Here is a 23014-nt window from a genome sequence, read left to right as displayed (position 1 = left end):
GTGTGGAGTGTTTGATCAGCCTTTGGTGATTTTGTAGGCTGGGTATGATATTGCTTTCTGTAAGTGGGATGGATGTTGTTAGGTGGATCAGTGAGAGGGAGTAGATTGTTAGAAGTATTTTGATTGTATTCATTTTGGTGTCAGTTTGGGATGGTAGGTTAGTCATAGTTAGATGCTCGGGGGTGATGTCCTGGGCGCAGAGCTCTGTTGCTCCGGGCGCTGTTCAGTGGTTGGAGGCTGAGAGGTTCTGTTAGCAAGGGCGTCTTTGTATTGACGGCCGCTGCTGCTTACAGTACGCTGCAGCGATCACCAGTCATAACCCAGCGCTGCAATTCTCTATTCCCCTCTTTCCGTGGTGAGGAAGAGTGTTGCAAGTTAGATGTTCAGCGGGATAATTGGGTTCCGGGGTCAGTCGGATCCGTGGAAAGCACCGAACCTGTGCTTTAGTCCCGTTGCAGATCCTTTCCATGTGCTCCCAGATGCAAAGGCTTGTATCACTCCCCAAATGGGCATGGAGCTGCCCCCCCTGCAGCGGCCAGCATGTGTAGCTCTGGACACTGGGTCTTGGTCACTTTCTTCTCACGTGTCGCTACTGTGGCTGCTCCCGTTGCACAGCCACCCCTGCATGTACTGCGCTCCACACTCGGCGCTTCCTCTCACCTCCGCTCTGTCCGGTCGTGTTTCCAGCGGTGGAGGTGGCGCCGAGGTCCGGTAATCACGCTGTGTTTTCTGGCAGTGGGACCGGGAAGATCTGTGATTGGCAATTGGAGGCTTTCGGCAGTCCGTCCTTGGAGGAGGTCGGCGGGTCGGCTCATCCTGCAGCATCTCCGTCTGACCTCCGGCACAGCAGTCAGAGCGGAACAGCAGCCAGAGTGCCCGTGCTCTCCCGATGAACTCCTAGGCAATGTGTAAACTCGTTATATTCACATGCAAATTCTGTGCAAGCCTTCTAAAATGACCTTCATAAATGTTGCACAGGGAAAATACACTGGTGACACTAATTGCTGGGGTGTAGTAACTGATATAACAAAGGTTAAACTCATAGCAGTTAATGATGCAGAAAGCCTTGTGGTAGAGCTGGTTCAGCACAAGGCTCTACCATGAAATTACCAATATAAAAATACTGCAGCATGATATAAGCAATGAGAATGCAAATTACTGCCCTGTTAAAATCACAGCACTATTCTGCAGCTCATTACAAAATGTCACCTTTCTTGTCAGTGCCTGAGTAGTAACTGGCTCAAGCACTGACAGGAGGAGTGACATCTTAAAAGAAAGAAGTTGTCAGCAGTCTGCTTGGGCCCCGATCTACTACCCCCCACCCATATAAAATAAAGAATTTCCCTGGTGTGTAATGGCACTCCCCCCCCCCCGCCCCGACATGACCCCATCCTGACTTAAAAATATTACCCTGGTGTCTAGGGGCACTCTTCCCTCCTCGTTCCTCCCCACCTAAACTGAATTTAAAAATAAAAAAAGTCCCTGGTGGTCTGGGGGCCCCCTCCCTTCCCCACCCTGATTGAAAGCAAATAGTCTGTAAACTAGAAACACATTGTGAAGAGTTATAAACCAAGCTTGATGTCACTACACTACCGCGCAACCTAAGAGTGATTGACGATCAAGCTTCCTTCCGTAAACTACTAAAGACTCACCTGTTTGAACAAACTTATGGAAAGAGCCAACTCACATAGAGTTCATACTCACTATTCATCAATGCAATTTACATCCACTTTGATCCCTCATCCCGCACCCCAGTCTATCATACACTTATCCACGGAACTATGGACACCATATGTCTTTGTCTAACACTACCCTTTAGCTTCCCGTTGTCCCCTTCCAATTATTTCTATGTTGATGTCCCATTGTCATATTCCTAATTTGATATTTGAATGTCTCGTATATCTTTGCACAATGTAATCCATAACCAAATTGTAACAAATGTATTTCTATTATTTATATCCTATTGTAAGCCACACTGAGCCCACAAAAAGGTGGGAAAATGTGGGATACAAATGCAATAAATAAATAAATAAATAAATCATGAAACTTTGATCAAGTCCTGGTTTTATTATAAGCTTATATTTTATTTAATATAAGCGTAGAGACATAGAAATAAGACGGTAACAGTATGCTAAGTAGTAGTAGTAGTATATCCGCATCATACCTGGGAACTCTCTGGGTTTGACCTGAAGTCCCAGGGTTTACAGACCTAATTCCAGGTCTACGGGAGAGACATCAGGATCTGTGGGCCCTGAAACAATCTCTTTCTCCTGATAGGGAGGGGGGGCACTAGGACCACTAGAGGCAGCAGCTGGGAAGAATTGTCTCAGCCTCCTGCTGCTGCTGCTGCTGCTGCTGCTGCTGCTGCTGTTGCTGCTGCTGTTTCCCTCACTGATTGGTTCTAATGAGTTGCAAGTGTGAAAGAACAAGAGGAGAAAGCAAGAATGGGGGACAGAGCAAAAGTAACAGGAGGGGAATAATAAGAAGTAGAAAAGGGAAAGGATGAGCAAGGGGAATGAGGTGATGGCAAGTAATAAAGGAAACCAAAAGGGGGAGGTTATACAGGGGGAACAGAACGGGGTGAGGGTTCAGAGGAGGGGAGAAGGCTGAGCAACATTGGAGAGTTCAGGATGTGGAAAGGAGAAAGGACTGGAGACCAAGGGAAATAACTGGGGATGCAAGAGAGCGAAGGGAAAGAGGACCAGGATCATGGGAAGATGATTGAAAGAGGAAGAGAACAAGGAAGAGGGGAGGGAGAGAAAACCAGGGATTGATGGGGACAGGGGAGGAAATGAATAATGATGTGGGTTGGAAAGAGGACTCCTGATGAAGACTGGAAGAGAAGGGATCCTAGGAGATTGTGAGGGGCATAATCAAACGCAAATGCCTATCTCCATGGGCGTCTATGTCCGAAAACGGGTAAGTGAAGAGGCGGGACAGACCGTATTTTCGAAAAAAATGGACGTTTTTCAGATGGGCGTTTGTTTTTTTTTAGCGATAATGGAAACTAAAAACGCCCAGATCAAAAACGTCCTAATCCGAGCCATTTGGTCATGGGAGGGGCCACGATTCGTAGTACACTCGCCCCCCCCCCCCCCCGACATGCCAAGATACCAACTGGGCACCCTAGAGGTCAGTGCGGTGGACAGACAACGCTCCCACATGCATAGCTCCCTTACCACGGGTGCGGAGCACCCAACCCCCCTTCCCCAAAACCCACTACCCACAAGTGTACAACACTACCATAGCTCTTAGGGGTGAAGGGGGCACCTACATGTGGGTACAGTGGGTTTTGGAGGCCTCCCATTTACCAGCACAAGTGTTACAGGTAGGGGGGGGGGCCTGGGTCCAACTGGCTGAAGTGCACTGCGGTACCCACTAAAAGTGCTCCAGGGACCTGCATACATGCAGGCCTCTAGGACTTGTTGCTGCTATATAACATTGGCACACCAGTTGGCACCTGAAGACTAATCTCTCCAAAAACGTCCTTTATTGGAATAAGCACGCTTACTCACAACTGCAGGTCAGAGGTTGTGCCCCACTGGCAATGAGTCTCCCTGGTACTGAGATTAGCAGTAGGTCAGAGCTGGCAGAATGCTGTACAATGCCCTCTTTCAGCCACATTCAAGGTAAGAACTAAGTTCTCTAACGTGGCTAACACGTGAAAGGGATCTAAAACTGGCTTACAAAAATGGCCACTACCTCATGGACTACCGGAAACAAAACAGGGCACACTCTGACCCAGTAAGCAGAGGGAAAAGCACCATGGGAGTAGAGCCTACCAACTACCAACATCGTGAGCATGTGGCACAAGCTAGTGGAATCACGGAGCCCAATACCCTACACCCACCACAATGCATTGCTGATGTGACTCTGCAGTGCCCTTAACAGAAAAGGTGTCACACTCACCTGAGAGCCACATCAGAACCAGGGAAAGGCTGTCACAGGATAGAACACATTCTGCTGTCATGGAGGTGGGTACGGCATTTGAGGCTGGCATAGAGGCTGGAAAAAAAGTTTTTAAAGTGGGGTCTTTTTGGTGGGAGGGGGTTAGTGACCACTGGGGGAGTCCGGTGGTCACGCCCATTCTGGGAGAATGGGCGTGCAAGTGGCAGATGAAGTTCAATGTTGACAAGTGCAAAGTGATGCATGTGGGTAAGAGGAACCCGAATTATAGCTACGTCTTGCAAGGTTCCGCGTTAGGAGTTACGGATCAAGAAAGGGATCTGGGTGTCGTCGTTGATGATACGCTGAAACCTTCTGCTCAGTGTGCTGCTGCGGCTAGGAAAGCGAATAGAATGTTGGGTGTTATTAGGAAGGGTATGGAGTCCAGGTGTGCGGATGTTATAATGCCGTTGTATCGCTCCATGGTGCGACCGCACCTGGAGTATTGTGTTCAGTACTGGTCTCCGTATCTCAAAAAAGATATAGTAGAATTGGAAAAGGTACAGCGAAGGGCGACGAAAATGATAGTGGGGATGGGACGACTTTCCTATGAAGAGAGGCTGAGAAGGCTAGGGCTTTTCAGCTTGGAGAAGAGACGGCTGAGGGGAGATATGATAGAAGTGTATAAAATAATGAGTGGAATGGATCGGGTGGATGTGAAGCGACTGTTCACGCTATCCAAAAATACTAGGACTAGAGGGCATGAGTTGAAGCTACAGTGTGGTAAATTTAAAACGAATCGGAGAAAATTTTTCTTCACCCAACGTGTAATTAGACTCTGGAATTCGTTGCCGGAGAACGTGGTACGGGCGGTTAGCTTGACAGAGTTTAAAAAGGGGTTAGATAGATTCCTAAAGGACAAGTCCATAGACCGCTATTAAATGGACTTGGAAAAATTCCGCATTTTTAGGTATAACTTGTCTGGAATGTTTTTACGTTTGGGGAGCGTGCCAGGTGCCCTTGACCTGGATTGGCCACTGTCGGTGACAGGATGCTGGGCTAGATGGACCTTTGGTCTTTCCCAGTATGGCACTACTTATGTACTTATGTACTTATGGTCAGTTGGGGCACTTTTTTGGGACTTGTTCGTGAAAAAAAAGGGTCCAAAAAAGGTGACCCAAAATCGCAGTAAAAATGCCTTTTTTTCCAATTATCAGCTAAAGACACCCATCTCTCCTCGGCCGATAACCACACCCCAGTTCCGCCTTCACCACGCCTCCGACACGCCCCTGTCAACTTTACCCGTTTCTGCGACGGATTGCAGTTGGAAACACCCAAAATTGGCTTTCGATTATACCGATTTGGGCGCCCAAGGGAGAAAGATGCCCATCTCCCGATTTAGGTCGCAATATAGGAGTTTTTCTCTTTCGATTATAAGCAGGTATGTAGATAGAAGGGGCTGAGGAATGAAAAAGAAATCATAGGCGAATAGGAGGAAGAACAGGGAAAAGAGAGCAGACAGGAAAAATAGGAAGAGGACGATAATGTGGAGGGGGAGGAGCCATTAAAAGCTTGGTTTTCAGGATTGTTAGCCTGTAAACTTTGATGTTTGGATGATAAAAAGACAGAATAAAAACTGAACAAACATTGGAGCGCTGTTGTGCCACCGAGAGAAATGGTCATCTGAATCATTTGCTACTTACTTCTGCAAACCCAATTTGAGGTGAAGGATGGCTTATTATTCAGAGAATATCTACATTTCTGAAGAACTCTGCAGAGGAATCAGAGCTTGTATCGATGTAAACTTTCTTAGGGCTGAGGCCAGTCATTATACACCACCTGGAGCAGTTCAAAACAATGGAAGACAGTAGCTTGGGACAGCCTGTATTGCAGGCTGTGCAGAGAAGGAAGAGGCAGGCCCAGATGGACAATCAAGGCAACGGTGATAAACTGCATTGGCTCTGCAAACAAAACCAAACTGCCTCTTTTGTGCGGACCATTAATTTTGTCTCCATGATCTTGAGAACACTCCAGGGTGAATTGGAACACAGTGGTCCATAATAACATAGTAAAACATAAACATAGTAGATGACGGCAGAAAAAGACCTGCACGGTCCATTCAGTCTGCCCAAGAAGATAAATTCATATGTGCTACTTTTTTATTTGTACTGTCCTCTTCAGTGCACAGACCGTGTAAGTCTGGCCAGCTCTATCTCCGCCTCCCAACCACCAACCCCGCCTCCCTCCACCAGCTCTGGCACAGACCATATAAGTCTGCCCAGCACTATCCTCGCCTCCCAATTACCAGTCCCGCCTCCCACCACCAGCTCTGGCACAGACCCTATAAGTCTGACCAGCGCTATCCCTGCCTCCCACCACCGGCTCTGGCACAGACCGTATAAGTCTGCCCAGCACTAGTCCCGCCTCCCAACCACCAGCCCCGGCACAGACCATATAAGTCTGCCTCTAAAATGAATAAGCAACTTTTTGAGAGAGGACCCATTGAATTGTGTCCTAATCCTGAAATAGACTGAGACCTGTGATCTACCTCATAGCAGGGCAGTATCTGTTACCTCTAAAAGGAAGGATGTAGAATACATGGCCTGAGGGTTTAATTCATCAGCTTCATTCTGAATTTTGTTTCTCCTAGGCTAATAAATACCTACTAATACCTGATTTATCCCAGATTTTAAACAAAGTTGGGACGATCAGGGGTATAGCTACAGATAGGCCTGAAGGGGCATAGGCTCTCCACCTTTGGCTCAGGCCCCTTCCAATTTTCAATTGCTGTTTCCATTGCAATGCAGGGAAAAAAAATGGGGCATCCTATTCTCAAAATTAACAAGTTTACCAGAACGGCTTACTTTTAGAAGAGGGGGAGACAACTGTCTGGCCTAAGTGTGGTGCATGCCCTCTTTCAGGTGGTCAGTGCAGCCGCAGAACTGAAATAGGAACCATGTGAAAGCATTTGTTACATCAGAAGGCTGCCGCTACTTCGTCTTCTCACAGATGACTCTGTTAATGCTCACTCCTGCCTCCACTCCCCCCATCAATTATTCCAATACTGACTGGATAAAGGTCAGGTCAGAAAATATTAGGGGTCCTTTTACTAAGGTGCGCTGAAAAAATGGCTTGCGGTAGTGTAGACACATATTTTGGGCACACACAGAATTATTTTTCAGAAAACCTACAAAAAAATGCCTTTTTTTTGCCAAAAATGGACATGCGGCAAAATGAAAATTGCCACGCATCCATTTTGGGTCTCAGACCTTACCACCAGCCATTGACCTAGCAGTAAAGAATCCGGCCGGTAATGAATTACGCGTGTCAAGTGCCACTTGGCGCATGTCCATTACAAGTGCCTGAAAATAAAAAAAATTTCAGACGCACGTATCGGACGCGCATCAAAAATGAAATTACAGAAAGAGCCACACGATAGTCAGGCAGTAACTCCATTTTGGCGCAAGTTAGGCACACATAGACGCTTACGCAGCTTAGTAAAAGGGCCCCTTAGGGAGGTAGTTCCTAGATGACAGGAGCTGACAAGAGGGGGGCCTATTTTAGATATGATCCAACAACAGCATTTAACTTTTGAAAGGACAATTACAATAAAGTGAGGGAAATGGTTTAAAAAAAGCTAAAAGGAGCAGCTGCTAAGATTAAGAGTTTAAATTAGACATGGATGTTATTAAAAAAATATCAACTTGAAAGCCTAGTGATAGGAAGGTGACACAATAGTCAACATGGTTAAAAGGTGAGGTGAAAGATGCTATTAAAGTCAAAAGAACATCTTTCAAAAACGGAAGAAGGATCAGAATGAATAAAACAGGATGCAACATGTGCACTGACATGTTAGATGCATGGCATTGATAAAGAAGGCTAAAAAAGAATTTGAAAAGAAGCTTGCAGTAGAGGCAAAACCTCATACTAACAACTTTTTGAGGTAAATTAGAAGCAGAAAGCCTGTGAAGCAGTCAGTTGGACTGTTAGATCATCAAGGAGTTAAAGGGGCTCTCAGTGAAGGGAAGGCCATAGCAGAGAGGCTAAATGAATTCTTTGCTTTGGTCTTCACTGAAGAAGGGAACTAGCTATGCCAGAAATGGTATTTAAGGGTGATGATATGGAGGAACTGAAAGAAATCTTGGTGAACTAGGAAATAAAGATAAAGAGTGGAAAACCACCTGGACCAGATGATATACACCCCAGGGTACTCAAAGAACTCAAAGATAAAACTGCAGATCTACTAGGGGTAATCTGTAACCTGTCATTAAAATCATCCATGGTCATTAAAATCATCCATGGTACCTGAAGATTGGAAGATGGACAATGTAATGCCAATTATTAAAAAAGATTCAACTGGTGATCCAGAAAACTACAGACTGGTAAGCCAGAGAAAATAATTGAAACTATTATAAAGAACAAAATTACTGAACTCATAAACAAACAATGTTTAATGGGACAGAGTCAACATGGATTCAGCCAAGGGAAATCTTGCCTCACCAATCTGCTACATTTTTTGAAGGTGTGAATAAACATGTGGTTAATTTTCAGAAACCTTTTGACTTTTGGAATATTATGTTATGTATGTTTCAAGCATGTATTTATTTATGAATGCTTATTTGTGAGCTGCCAAGTACATTAGGATCATGCCAGATATAAAATAAAATAAAATATGAGACTCCTGAGAAAATTAAAAATCTATGGGACAGGAGGCAATGTTCTGTTGTGGACTGGGAATAGGTTAATTGATAGAAAATAGAGAGTAGGGTTAAATAGCCAATTCTTGCACTGGAAGAAGGTGAATAGTGGAATGCAGCAAGGATCTGTATTGAGACGGTGCTTTTTAACATATTTATACATGATCTGGAAATGAGGTGATCATATTTGCAGATGACTCAAAATTATTCAAAGTTGTTAAATCACATGCAGACTGGAGGAAACTTGAAAGGCTAGAAGACTGGACATCCAAAAGGCAGATGAAATTTAATGTAGACTAATGCAAAATGATGCACATTGGGAAGAATAATCCAAATTATAGCTATATGATGCTAGGTTCCACATTAGGAGTTACCACAAGGAAAAGAATTTAAGGATCATCGTGGACAATACATTGAAATCTGCAGCAGCCATAAAAGCAAACAAGAAAAGAGAATAAAACAGAAAACATCATAATGCCTCTATTTCACTCCATGGTGAAGTTGCATTTATGTGCTAACAGAAACGACAAATTACGCAGTTCTAGGCTCCCTTCATGTCAGAAAGTGGTTAAAGATCTTCCATCTAGATTGCATAGTCTGAATCATCAATACCAAATCCATCATATTAATTGGTTTTGTTGACTTTTTGGCCAGTCCTGGTTTTAAACATATGAGATCCCAAAGCAATAAGGGATTTGTAGTGCCTGATCCTGTTCACTAAAATCAATGTTTGTAACCCCATAATGCACCAATGGGCTGATGTTCAGAACTCCGGCACTGTAGCAAACAGTGCCTGGGAACAGCATAGGAAAATAGTGCCTCGATGCTCAACACTAATTGCATACAAATATGTGTGCTGTGAGATCGAAAGTAAGGGGGAGGAACATGCCTGGTGTATGCGCACAAGAGTTTCACAATAAGTGCGGCTCTTGTGCGCAAGTGGCAGGCAAACTCAGAAGTGAAGCATACACTGAAGCCGTTCCTATGCACCTTTAAATATAAGCCTTTCAAATTTTTTTTCACTGAAGGCTTATATTTAAGAGCAGAAAACAGGCGCCAACGTGTGCTTTCATTTTCGGCTTTGCTCAGACTTGCATACATGTGTTTCTCACTCCCGGTTGTTAGAGGTTTCTAGGGGCTTCCTTCCACTTCTAAATTCAATCAAAACTGGCAAATTTTAAGGAGAAAATCATGGGAAATCATCTTTTCAAACACCCTAATGCCAGCTCTGAGCTGGCGTTACGTTTCCAGTGGTAAGGGCAGCTTTGTTTTGGGTGATGTTCTCTTGAGCACTAGGGAGGGAATAGGAAATGACCTCGTTATTATTTATTTGTTTAAAAGTACTTATATTCCACATTATCTCAAATTCTAAGTGGAGCACAAAAAACAAGCATTATCAAAAGACATACAATAATAGACAATTACATATATCAGAGATCTCATCAGCCTGCATAAAAAAGAGCCCATTTTACAATCCACAGAATCCCTCAGTAATCAAACTGCATTAATATCCATTTTACTACATTTAAATATTATGGGGCCCTTTTACAAAGCAGCGGTAAGCTAATCTGGAGCTACCACTGGCCCAACGCGGGCGCCAACCATAGTTCAAGCCCTGGTGCGTGATATTTCCCACACTAGGAAAAATTGGCCCATATTTTTAGCACAGTGCTATCCCAGCGGTAATCAGGCAGTGCTGCGGTGCTACCTGGTTACCACCGGGTTAGAACATATAGGAACATAAGTGTAGCCATACTGGGTCAAACCAATGATCTATCTAGCCCAGTATTCTGTTTTCCATTCAGTGGCCAAGCCAGGTCACAAGCACCTGGCAGAAACCCAAATCGTGGCAACACTCCCATGTCTGTCTCAATAGCAAACTATGGACCTTTCCTCCAGGAATTTGTCCAAACCTTTTTTAAACCCAGACACACTAACCGCTGTTACCACATCCTCCAGCAAAGTTCCAGAGCTTAACTATTCATTGAGTGAAAAATATTTCCTCCTATTTGTTTTAAAAGTATTTTCATGTAACTTCCACAAGTGTACCCCTAGTTTTTGTACTTTTGGAATGAGTAAAAAATCAATTTACTTCTACTCGTTCTACACCACTCAGGATTTTGTAGACTTCAATCATATCTCCCCTCGTTCGTCTGTTTTCCAAGCTGAAGAGCCCTAACCTCTTTAGCCTTTCCTCATACAAGTGGAGTTCCATCCCCTTTATCATTTTGGTGGCTCTTCTTTGAACCTTTTCTAATTCTGCTATATCTTTTTTTGAGATACAGTGACCAGAACTGAATGCAATACTTAAGGTGCGGACGCACCATGGAGCGATACAAAGGCATTATAGTTAGTGCAGGAGCTTTTACCGCCACCTCAATGGGTGGCGGTAAGCGCTCCCCCTTGCACGGTCACACGATAAGATCAATCTTACCGCATGGTCAAGGCTATTTTCAGCCTTTTTTACCCGCTGCAGTTAAAAGGGCTGCAGCATGTGGCAAACACGGCCCCCACCGTTAACGCAGAGCCCTTTTTACCGCAGCTTGCACGTTTCGCCCGCTAGAGACCTCTGAACATTCTGTGCGGATTAACAACGGCACTAGTCCAGGGCTAATCAACTCTAGCACCGGCATTAGGTTGGTCAAAAATCCAGGACCGTCCTAAAATCTCCAGCCTGGAATTGAGTAACCTGGCACCTGTGTGCTACGGCAGTTGTGCACAGATGTTATAGAATACAGCTGAGCTCGCACCCAGCACTTACATGTGTATCTATTACAGTTGCATGCATAAATAAACTCCATAAATCACATGCACAATTGGCACCTAACTTTAAATGACCTGCAATAGAATGAGAGGGATACGATAATGAAAATAAATTAAATTAAAGCACTTCTTTAGCATTAAGCATACTAAACAGACTGTACTTCAGGCCAGTGTTAGTAATTAAATGCTCAATTGTTAAACCATTGGCTTTTTCAATAGCAGAGATAATCCATCATGGCTCCAGAAATTGCAAATTAAGAACAAGAGCAAAACTTAGGCCTGGTTCAAGACATTTTATTTTCCCATAGCTACAGAATGGCAGTGATACCTTGATGGATGAGTCCTTTAATTTGACCTAACTTTGATGTTCAAAGCACCTAACATGGTCACAAACTTGGACTAGCTGGGGGGGGGGGGGGGGGGAGGTTTACTCCGTTAAACTTCAGAAATGCATAACCGCTTCGTTTTCTTGCAACAATGGTTACTTCTGTATATAGTTTAACTTCTAAAAGCACATGGTTTCGCATAGTGCTTCTCAAACTTTTTTTAAATTTCCGAGCACACTTTCAAGTCTGCTTGACTATCATGGCACAAAAAAGCATGTTTTGCAAAGTAACTGTATTTGCTGGTCGATGACCACTGGTCACAACTGTGAAATGCCAGAAAATATACTTTTAACTATATTAGACAGTATTTAAAAAAGCATACCTCCAGGTCACATACAAATTCATGCTTACTTGCACATGTGGGTAATTTCACAAGAATTTTTTTACATGCATAGAACAGCATTTACGTATGAAAAATCCTTTATAAAAATTACCCCCACAGTGGCAACATTTCAGTTAGTTTATTTCCATGGGTAAAACTGTACGGTGGAAAAAGCTCTGAAAATTGCCCAGTTGTCTCTGGATTTTTCTCCCCGCCAGGTATGCATCAGCCATTTTGTGGTTCAAAATATGAAACAGCTGTAGCCAACCTGGCAGGAAGAAAGGTGTCAGTGGTCCCCTCAACATCTTTTAGGGGCCCTCTTACTAAGCTTCGGCAAAAAGTGGCCTGTGGCAATACAAAGAATGCCTTTCGTGCGTGTGCCGGGCAAGTTTTTACCGCATCCTGGAAAAAGGGCCTTTTTTAAGGGGCCGGAGAATGGATGTGCGGTAAAATAAAAACCAGCCCGCGTACATTTTCAGCCTAAGACCTTACCACCACCCACTGACCTAGCGGTAAGGTCTCACGCACTACCCAGGCAGTAGGCATGTAGCAGGGTAAGCGCCACAAGGTAGAAAATAGAAAATATTTTTGACCACATCTTTTCGGCGTGCATCAAATTCAGAATTACCGCCCGGGGCACGCAACAGCACACTGGACGCATGTAGGGCCTTACACATCTTTTAAAAGGGCCCCTTAGAGAATACTTGTAGCAGTCATACATATATCCAGGTCCTCTCTTGCCTGTATCTGCCTTTACTGATTTGTCTGACATGAATCCAGCAGGACTATAGAGTCCTGCACATAAATGTCAAACTTAAGCCAGCAAAAGAGGCAGATATCTTTAAGAAGAACCCATGATAAATATTAAAGAAAGACAAACAACTTACAATAAGCCTACTGAATCCTCAAATAAACGTAACAAACATAGATCAATTTTCCTATGAACCAATGTCCCATCAATAAATTCTGATCCAATTCCAAATATCCTCAACTATTGCTAAGTGTACATTTCATTTATTAATTTGGTATACTTTTACAGAAGAAAAATAAAATGGTGTATAATAAAATAAACATGCACACAGAGCAAGTACACCCCCTCTTTCTGCATCCTCCTCCTCCCACATAGCCACAGCCAGCCCGTCCCTCTTCCTGCCCCATGCATACACATATAGCTATCATGCTCCTCTCTCTGCCCATCCCCATGCACAGAGCTTTCATTTCTCTCTTTGCTCCCCAATGCATACAGCTAGCCATCACACCACTCTCCCTGCAGCCCACATACACAAACATACGCACAAAGACCAGCATATGCCACTCTCAGATTTAGATAACATTAAGATTATTCACATGACAATTTTTCGTGTCACAAGCAACATTTATTTCTCTTCTTCCCCTCCCCCCACCATGCATTTTTCCTTTTCTCTCTTCCTCCTACATCAAGTACTTATTTCTATTCCCCCCCCCCTCCATCTACCACATAATAAAATAAATTTTTATTTCTGCTGAGGCCCATCTTAAAGTCAGTACTTCTTTCTGATCAAGCACATATAGGCAGCACTTCCCACTATTTTTATTTGTAATGTTGTGACAGTAAGGGGGGAGGAAAAGCTTGTTCTCTAAGCTCTTTCTAGGTCTGGAAACACAGATCATCGGTAACTCAGATGTTTGTGGAATCTAAGGTGGAGCAGAGCTAGGGTGGGGTATAGTGGGATAGGTTAAAATCCTTAGTGTGTTTGTGGGGGGGGGGGGGAACACCTTTGTCAGCAGTAAAGGGACAATAGGGGCACAATTGAACAAAGCAAGAAAGCGCCCCTTCATCGTGTCTCTGGTGCAGGTGAACCAGCTGCCTCCTTCTAGTACCTCTGTTACTAATGGTATTAAGCACACTAACCTGCTTATAATCGAACGAGAAAAACGCCCAAGTTCCGACCTAAATCGGGAGATGGACGTTTATCTCACAAAAACGAATAAAGCGGTATAATCGAAAGCCGATTTTTGGACGTTTTCAACTGCAATCCGTCGCGGATGCGGACAAAGTTGATGGGGGCGTGTCAGAGGTGTGGCGAAGGCGGAACTGGGGCGTGGTTATCTGCCGAACAGAGATGGGCGCATTTCACCGATAATGGGAAAAAAGTATGCGTTTTTAGCTAGAATTTAGGACACTTTTCCTGGACCCTGTTTTTTCACGAATAAGGCCCCAAAAAGTGCCCTAAATGACCAGATGACCACTGGAGGGAATCGGGGATGACCTCCCCTGACTCCCCCAGTGGTCACTAACCCCCTCCCACCACAAAAATGAAGTTTCTCAACTTTTTATTTCACCCTCAAATGTCATACCCAGCTCCCTGACAGCAGTATGCAGGTCACTGGAGGAGTTGTTAGGGGGTGCAGTGGACTTCAGGCAGGTGGACCCAGGCCCATCCCCCCTACCTGTTACAATTGTGCTGCTTAATGCTTATTCGTCGTCCAACCCCCCCAAACCCACTGTACCCACCTGTAGGTGCCCCCCTTCCCCCCCTGTAGGGCTATAGTAATGGTGTAGACTTGGGGCCGGTGGGTTTTGAGGGGGATTTGGGGGGGCTCAAACACAAGGGAAGGGTGCTATGCACCTGGGAGCTCTTTTACCTTTTTTTTTTTGGTTTTGTAAAAGTGCCCCCTAGGGTGCCCGGTTGATGGTCCTGGCATGTGAGGGGACCAGTGCACTACGAATCCTGGCCCCCTCCAAGAACAAATGCCTTGGATTTATTCGTTTTTGAGCTGGGCGCTTTCATTTTCCATTATCGCTGAAAAACAAAACCGCCCAGCTCACACATTGTTGAATAAAACATGGGCGTCTATTTTTTCCCAAAATACGGTTCGGTCCGCCCCTTCATGGACCCGTTCTTGGAGATAAACGCCCATGGAGATAGGCGTTTTCGTTTAATTATGCCCCTCCATATATACTCCAGGAAATTATATGCCAAAATGTGCATGTCAAAATCATGCAATATTTTTTTTATTGTACACCGATTTGACCTTTTTGTGGTATATCAAATGTTAATAAACATAAGCATACAACATATTAAACAGAATAATATTTGCAGCATTCTGGAAATATATAAAGTTAGTCTAATAAAAAGGTATCACCTTATTTTCAGTGTTTTGTTTATATTTATTTCTTAACCTTTAAGCGTCAAGTAATATAGCTACCACACTACTTTATCCTAAATTAAAAATAACGTTTTTTCTACCTTTACTTTCTGACCTTTTAACTTTTCTAATTGTTTTGGTCTCAGACTCTTTTCCTCTGTCTTCGCTTAAGTTTATTGCCAGGGTTTCCTATCCATTTGTCATTTTTCTCTCACCTTCTGTCTTCTTCACTTCCTCCACTACATCCATTTCCAGCACTGATCTTTTCCTTCTAGCTTTCTCCATTTACTTCTCTGCTCTCATTCATTCTTACTATAGTCTTCAATCTCCCTCTTTTTACTGCATTTATGTACAGCTTTCCATCTTTCCCCCATTTAGATCCCCTCATTCACTCTCTGTTTATTCCACAGTCTTTCTCAATCCTATCACCCTTTCCATTTAGCATCTGCCCTCTTCCCCCCCCCCCCCCGTTCCATTCAGCATCTCATCGCCCTGTCCATTCAGAATCTAGCTTTTCTCTCTACCCTTTTCATCCTGTATCACCAATCTCACTCCATCCCCTCTTCATGCAAACTCTCATCTTTATCTCCCACTTCCATCCACTCTATCTCCCCCCACCTTGTTGAGCATTACTCCTCTATCTCCCTACCATCCTCTGTGTTAAGCATCTCTCATAATCCTATGCAAAGCCCCCCCCCCCCCCCCCCACACACACACACAACTAGGATTCCCTATCTGTCACATTACTCTGCCTCCTAAGTCCATCCCCACCCTGAGCCTCAGGAGTTAGTACTGGGGCTGATTCTGTTTAATATATTTGTGAGAGACATTGCTGAAGGTTTAGAAGGAAAAGTTTGCCTTTTTGCGGATGGCACAATCATAGCCAATAGAGTGGATACCCCGGAGGGAGTAGAAATCATGAGAAGAGATCTCCAAAAATTAGAAGAATGGTCAAAGGTCTGCAGTTAAAATTTAATGCAAAGAAGTGCAGTGTAATATACTTAGGGTGCAGAAATCCAAAGGAGATGTACCAGATAGAAGGAGCAAGATTGATAAGCACAGCTCAGGAGTGGGACCTTGTGGTGATGGAGTCTGAGGATCTCAAGGTGATGAAATAATGTGACAAGGCGATGGCCACAGCCAGAAGTATGCTAGGCTGTATAGATAGGGGTATAATCATCAGAAGAAAGGAGGTGTTGATGCCCCTGTACAAGTTGTTGATGAGGCTCTATTTGGAGTATTGTGTTCCGTTTTGGAGGTTGTATCTTGCTAAGTGCATAAAAAGACTTGAAGCACTTCAGAGAGACGCGACAAAAATGGTATGAGGTTTGAGTCACAAGACATATATGAGAACAGACTTGAGGACCTGAACATGTATACCCTGAAGGAAAGGAGAGACAGAGGTGATATGATACAGAAATTCAAATATTTGAAAGGTGTTAATCTACAAACAACCCTTTTCCAGATAGGAGAAGGTGGTAGAACTAGAGGACATAAATTGAGGTTGCAGGGGGACTGACTCAGGAATAACGTCAGGAAGTACTTTTTCATGGAGAGGGTGGTAGATACCTGGAATCTACCGCGGGAGGTGGCGGCGATGAAAACAGTAACAAAATTCAAAAATGCATTGGATAAACACAAAGGAATCCTATATAGAAGGCATGGAACCAACAAGCTTAGTAGGGAAGGGAAGGGAATTGATATACTGCCTTTCTGTGGTTTTTGCAACTACATTCAAAGTGGTTTACTTAGTATATACAGGTACTTATTTGTACCTGGGGCAATGGAGGATTAAGTGACTTGCCCAGAGTCACAAGGAGCTGCAATGGGAATTGAACCCAGTTCCCCAGGATCAAAGCCTGCTGCACTAACCAATAGGTTACTCCTTCATAATAATAGTGTTTAGATGACAACACCAGTAATTGGAAAGCAAAGCCAGTGTTGGGTAGACTTCTACGGTCTGTGCCCTGATCATGGCTCGACAGATTCAGCTTCAATAGCTGGAGAACAAAGCCAGTGTCAGGTAGACTTCTATGGTCTGTGCCCTGATCGTGGCTGGACAGATTTGGATGAGCTGGAGTGCGGCTTTGATGACAACCTCAGTAGCTGAAGAACAAGGCCAGTGCCAGGCAGACTTCTACAGTGTGTGCCATGAAAATGGCAAAGACAAATCAAGAAGAACAAAAAAAGCACCAAGGGCCTTCAAAAAAAGGGGTTAGAATCTTTAATCATATATGTCGATGAAACAAATCTAGAATGGACCCGACACGGTCCATGTTTCGGCGCACAGCACCTGCGTCAGGGGTCACGATGGATAGCAAAGGAACGTGCAGCAATGTTGTGATACTCAGTGCTGTAATAAAGCACTCCGTGATTGAAGGAGTGCGTTTGTTCAATAGAGATTCTCTCTGCTTAACTGTGTGCAAAGGGACCACACGGCGTTGCATTACACTGCTCTTCATTACAGCACTGAGTATCACAACATTGCTGCACATTCCTTTGCTATCCATCATGATCCCAAACACTGACCGTGTCGGATCCATTCTAGATTTGTTTCATCGACATATATGATTAAAGATTCTAACCTCATTTTTGTTTTTTTTGTTCTTCTGGTTTCTGCTTGTGCTTCGCTCCCTCTCTCTGTTATACTAAAGACAAATCAAGATCAAGTATACATATGTAGTATCACATCATACCTTATGCTATGAGTTTATCTTGTTGGGCTCTGCCAGTCCTCTACCCCAGAAAAGGAAGTTGGGGTAGGGGATTGACAGAGCCGACAGTATGTGCACTGTGGCTCGGCCTGCTTCTCCTTGCTTTGCCCCCACTGTTGCTGGATGGAAGGATGGAAAGAGAGAGAGAGGGGAGACAGTGACAGGATGGGGACAGAAAAAGGGGGTATGTTGGATGGAAGTTTGGAAGAGAGAGGGGGCAAATACTAGATGAAAGTGGGAAGGATAGGGAGCAGGCGATGGAAGTAGGGAGAAGAGCCAGGGGATATGCTGGATGGAAGTGGGGAGGAGAGAGGAGCAGAAGATGGAAGTGAGAGGGAAAATGCTGAATGGAAGTGGGGAGAAGAGAGGGGCAGATGATGGAAGTGGGGAGGAGAGAGAGGGTAAATGATGGATGGAAATGGGGAAGAGAGAGAGGGGAAATGCTGGATGGAAGTGGGGAGAAGAGAGAGGGTAAATGATGGATGAAGAGTGGAGGACAGAGAGGGAAAAATGTAGGATGGAAGTATGGAGGAGAGAGGGGTAGATGATGGAAGTGGGAAGAAGAAAGAAGGGAAATGCTGGATGGAAGTGGGAAGGAGAGATGGGCAAGCCGTAAGCAGACACAGTCAAAAGAGGGAAATTGAAGACTGGATAGTAAGAAAGAATTAAATGTGGACAGAGGTAGAAAATAAATTGAAGAAAACTGAAAGGAAAAGGAGGAGAGAAAAATGACAAATGAACCAGAGACTGGAACCAACACAATTGAAAAAAAAGTACGTGACCAGACAACAAAGGTAGAAAAAATAATTTTATTTTTAGTTTAAGATAAAGTAGTGTGATAGCTGTGTTAATTTTTTGTTTTATTTGTAGTTGTTAATTTGTAATGTAGTAAATAGAAATGTCAGTTTTTGAAATTTACATGTCTTATCTTTATAGTAGCACAATGAGAAAATATTTTTGTTTCTCTGGAGTTGTCCTGCATGCCAGAGTCTGGTTTTGGGGGGGTTTCAGCTGAATTTTTGTCAACATATTTTATTAGCCTATGGTCACTCGTAGGGGTTCTTTTGTTGGACCTAGGGACTGGTGTACTATTTTCAATGATGCCTTTTTATATGCGCCATAGTAGTAGTAGTAGTAGTAAGACGTGTGTGGCTACTGTGGGGTATAGCTACTGTAGGGGAAGAGTCACAGTGACCCCACTCTTAATTTTGGCCCTGTATAAGTACTGGTACCCTTTTTTCTACAATAAAGCACTGGTAAAAGGGCCCCTTAAAGATCTAAACAAAAGGTAATATAATAAAGACAAATATGCTTAGGAGGCGGGCCTTTTTCAATGGAAAGGAAGCTTGAGAAGGGGGATATAGGATTAGGGAGAAATGGGCTAGACGAAACTGCACAGAACAAATGCAGCGTGGCTGGGGTAAAATATGTAACCTAATACCAAATAAACAGCTCCAGCCAATATTAACTGTTGGTCGCAATACTCCATCTTACCCAATGAGTATTGCGACCAACAGTTAATATTGGCTGGAGCTGTTTGTTTGGTATTAGAAATGGGCTAGACTCAGAGGTAATCTAAGGAAATATTCCTTTACAGAAAGAGAGGCGGATGTATGGAATAGCCTCTCAGTTGAGGTGGTGGACGCAAGATCAATATCTGAGTTTATTTGTGCTTCCTTACCAACCTTTTTCAAACTAGGCAAGTTACATTAAAATTCATAAAAATACAAGTTCATGTATAAATAAGAATTCAAGACCGCATGGAGGTATTCTGAGTAAAAGGGATTGTGGAACTGAGTAATTGGTATGGATGGTTAGACTGGATAGGCTATGTGGTCTTTTTTCTGCTGTAAAGTCTTTTGATTCTATATTTCTATATAACACACAAATCCGTGGGCATAAGGAATTAACACAAGTCAATCTGTGGATGAGGCACTTAAGCATTTAGCTTAGTGCATTAGTCTGTGATTACCACTTCATCAATCGACCAAAAGGCAGACTTACTTGTGCCCCACTGCCTGAGGTAAGTTATGATCTAAGGTCCAGGATGCAATTCCAAAGCCCATAAAGAATGTATTTGGCCCTCTATAGTACTCCCAAAATGGAGTACGCTAAGCCAGTCTCATCTTTAAACATTCAGAGCTGGAAGTTTTTACAAGGGGGACATTGTCCACTCCTACGTTTCTGAACTTGCCTTCCACTGCACTGTGATATCTATGACCTTGCTTCATCCACTTGAAAGCTACACTATAAATATCAAATGTATCACTGGGTAGTGTCAAAAAGTCTGATTTAACATCTCCCTCCAGAAACCAGTAGCCTTTGTTCAAGAGACTCAGTAAATTCTGGAGATGGTGTCAACAAAACTGTTTCAATGTCATGGATCAAGGGATAATATTCCAAAAGCTGCTGAGAAGAGATGGCACCTACCTATGGCCAAATTTCAAATGACATTTTCTGTTGTTTTAGAGAGAAAAAAAAATGCCAGCAGAATGCACAGCACTGAACCTGTTTTGAATTGTGTTTCTGGCATGAATGTCCTATGTATTTGAAAATGTTCACTGTTGTACACATGGGGGGCTGAAATTGTGTCAGGGGGGTTGGAGGTCTGCTTTCCAGGGTTCTGTTTTCCAGGTCTTCAATTTTCAATGTGTGATCTTGTAGTTGGGCCTCCAGGGTACCGCATACAGTTCAAGCTTCTCCTTCTTACCTACAAATGCACTCAGTCTGCAGCCCCTCACTACCTCTCTACCCTCATCTCCCCTTACGTTCCTGCCCGAAACCTCCGCTCACAGGACAAATCCCTCCTCTCAGTACCCTTCTCCACCACCGCCAACTCCAGGCTCGCCCTTTCTGCCTTGCCTCACCCTATGCTTGGAATAAACTTCCTGAGCCCTTACCCCAAGCCCCCTCCCTACCCATCTTCAAATCCTTACTCAAAGCCCATCTCTTCAATGTTGCTTTCGGCACCTAACCTTTATACCTTTCAGGAAATCTAAACTGCCCCATTTTGACGACCCCTACTCGACTGACTGTACATTTATCCGTTAGATTGTAAGCTCTTTGAGCAGGGACAGTCCTTCTATGTTAAATTGTACAGCGCTGCATAACCCTAGTAGCGCTTTAGAAATGTTAAATAGTAGTAGTAGTAGTAGTAGTAAATCAGTGTATGCTAAATGAATCAAACTTTATCTACAGTGCCATTGCTGGAACTGTCACTTCTTGCATGATGCAAAGAACTCCCTTCGAAGCTGTACGAGCATTGCTTGTCTTGATAATAAGTTCACATTACCAACCATGTTTATCTTGCACAATGGTAGTCAATACTGTCGCTGCGGTATGAAAGCAGAAAATATTCATAGCACCTAGCGGCTCATTTTTGTGATTTCACATTTTTTCTTCAAGGTTATTTCCCCCCTAAAAGACAAATCATCTTTACAAATGACTTCACGTACTGCATATATGGATAAACTCCATTTCCATCATCCTGTTTCGTCCCAAACCGTCCTATGAAGACAAACGGCACAATCAAGCAGCAGTATTTATCACAGCGCCCTCTTTTGCAAGCCCGTATTTGGCTAACGGGTTCTTCAGAGCAGTGACTGCAAAGCTTGCATGATGACGTCATGGATCAGCTGTTCCCGACTTTCACCTGTAAACTACCTTCCTTTAACACAGACTAGTGTGTTACATAACAATAACAAGAACTGCGGTTTCCAGGGACATCGCCAAGGATATAATTTCACATACGTCTCCTATGGTTCAACGAACATAACTATGGTAATGCTTGCCAATAGCACTAATCTTATTGCAATAGAAACAAGCCTAATATGGTTTGAAGGTTCGCAGAAGCTCGTGGCAAGATAAAGACCACCCTCCTCCCATCCATTAGCAACTATTGTGATATTTAGCAATTATGGGCATAAACTATGCAAATTTCGATACAGCCAGTAAATGCTCAAAGAATTATTTTTGTGCAGCATAATTTTGCCGCTCCACTGATCAACCGGTTTAGCAGATGTGCAGTCATTTTTTTTTTTTTTGAGGTGCCCTTCTCACGTTTTTTACGAGTTGAAAAACAGTAGTGTCTGAACTGAACTCATCCTTCAAGTTAAAGCTCAAAAACACTGCCTATGATAATATATTTCAGATGATGATTTCAGCCCGGAAAGGAAGATAAATATTTTTAATGATACGAATATTATATGTGCTAGTGGCCCTTCTGAAAGCAAGCAAATAAGCAGAAAGATACATTTGCAATAAGAGAGAAAAAAAAAACAATAAAAAAAGCGTGTGTGAATGCAATACAGTAAGAACATTAATTACTGTATGAAGTCAACATTTACAGCTGAGAGTGTCATCTTATTTTTAAGGGTTCCTACTATCCTTCTTCTTCCCTTCCTCTCCCCCCCCCCCGGAAAAAAAATAAAGACTGCTTTTCCGTGTTTACCTTTGGATCTTTTTCATAGTAATATTGCTGTGTCCGGATCCATCTCCCTACCAGGTGGTCCCTCACGGTGTGAGCCAAAGCGAAATAGTAGTCACGGGGGGTCGAAACGTTCCTGTCCTTGACCAGGGTGAAGTGGAGATGCCTGTTGAAGTTCTTCCTAATCTCGACCACATCCCCGAGCCCCGCGATCCCCCTCACACTAATCTGCTTCCTCTTCTCACTGTCTGTCAGAGGGGTGGCCATAGTCACAAGTGCTGATCCGAAGCACTGTGCACTTTCGTCTCTGCAGAGGCGTTTCTTTCAGCTGGATATGGTTAATCGAGCAGCGGTGTTTGCGATAAGGAAGCCTTTTGCGAGGTTTCCCGTTCCCTCCACCTTCCCTTCTTCCGCCGCTGATATGCGGCTCTATGAGGTCCTGCCTCCCTTAAAGTTGCAGAGCTGACAGATGGTGGCAACGAGGCGCCTGCGCTCTCAGCACCGGGGCACTGCAGAGGCGAAAGACTGAAGCCAGGAAGGGCTGCAAGCTGAGTTCTGGACAATAACAGCTATAATATGCAGCAGCAGCAGCAGCAAGCAGTTCCCGCATGGTTTCTAAGCTGCTGAAGTTTCTGGCTTAAGAAATAATTATTTTCTTTTGGTTCATATTTGGAGATGCTGTGCTGTTAGCC

At 43.8% G+C, this 23014-nt stretch overlaps 1 protein-coding gene across 1 annotated transcript in view; it reads right to left on the bottom strand.

Annotated features, from left to right (window-relative positions):
- PYGB (glycogen phosphorylase B) overlaps nucleotides 1-22744 on the bottom strand; it is a 189812-nt gene extending 167068 nt beyond the window's left edge. The window contains 1 exon segment of the mRNA XM_030196276.1: nucleotides 22347-22744. Within this exon segment, the coding sequence (XP_030052136.1) occupies nucleotides 22347-22589 (243 nt within the window). The 5' untranslated portion in view covers nucleotides 22590-22744.
- Between the last annotated feature and the right edge of the window lie 270 nt (nucleotides 22745-23014).

This window comes from Microcaecilia unicolor, chromosome 3 (assembly GCF_901765095.1).
Source record: "Microcaecilia unicolor chromosome 3, aMicUni1.1, whole genome shotgun sequence".
NCBI lineage: Eukaryota > Metazoa > Chordata > Amphibia > Gymnophiona > Siphonopidae > Microcaecilia > Microcaecilia unicolor.
Note: the sequence above shows the minus strand (reverse complement) of the source record. Positions and strands in the feature narration are given on the sequence as shown.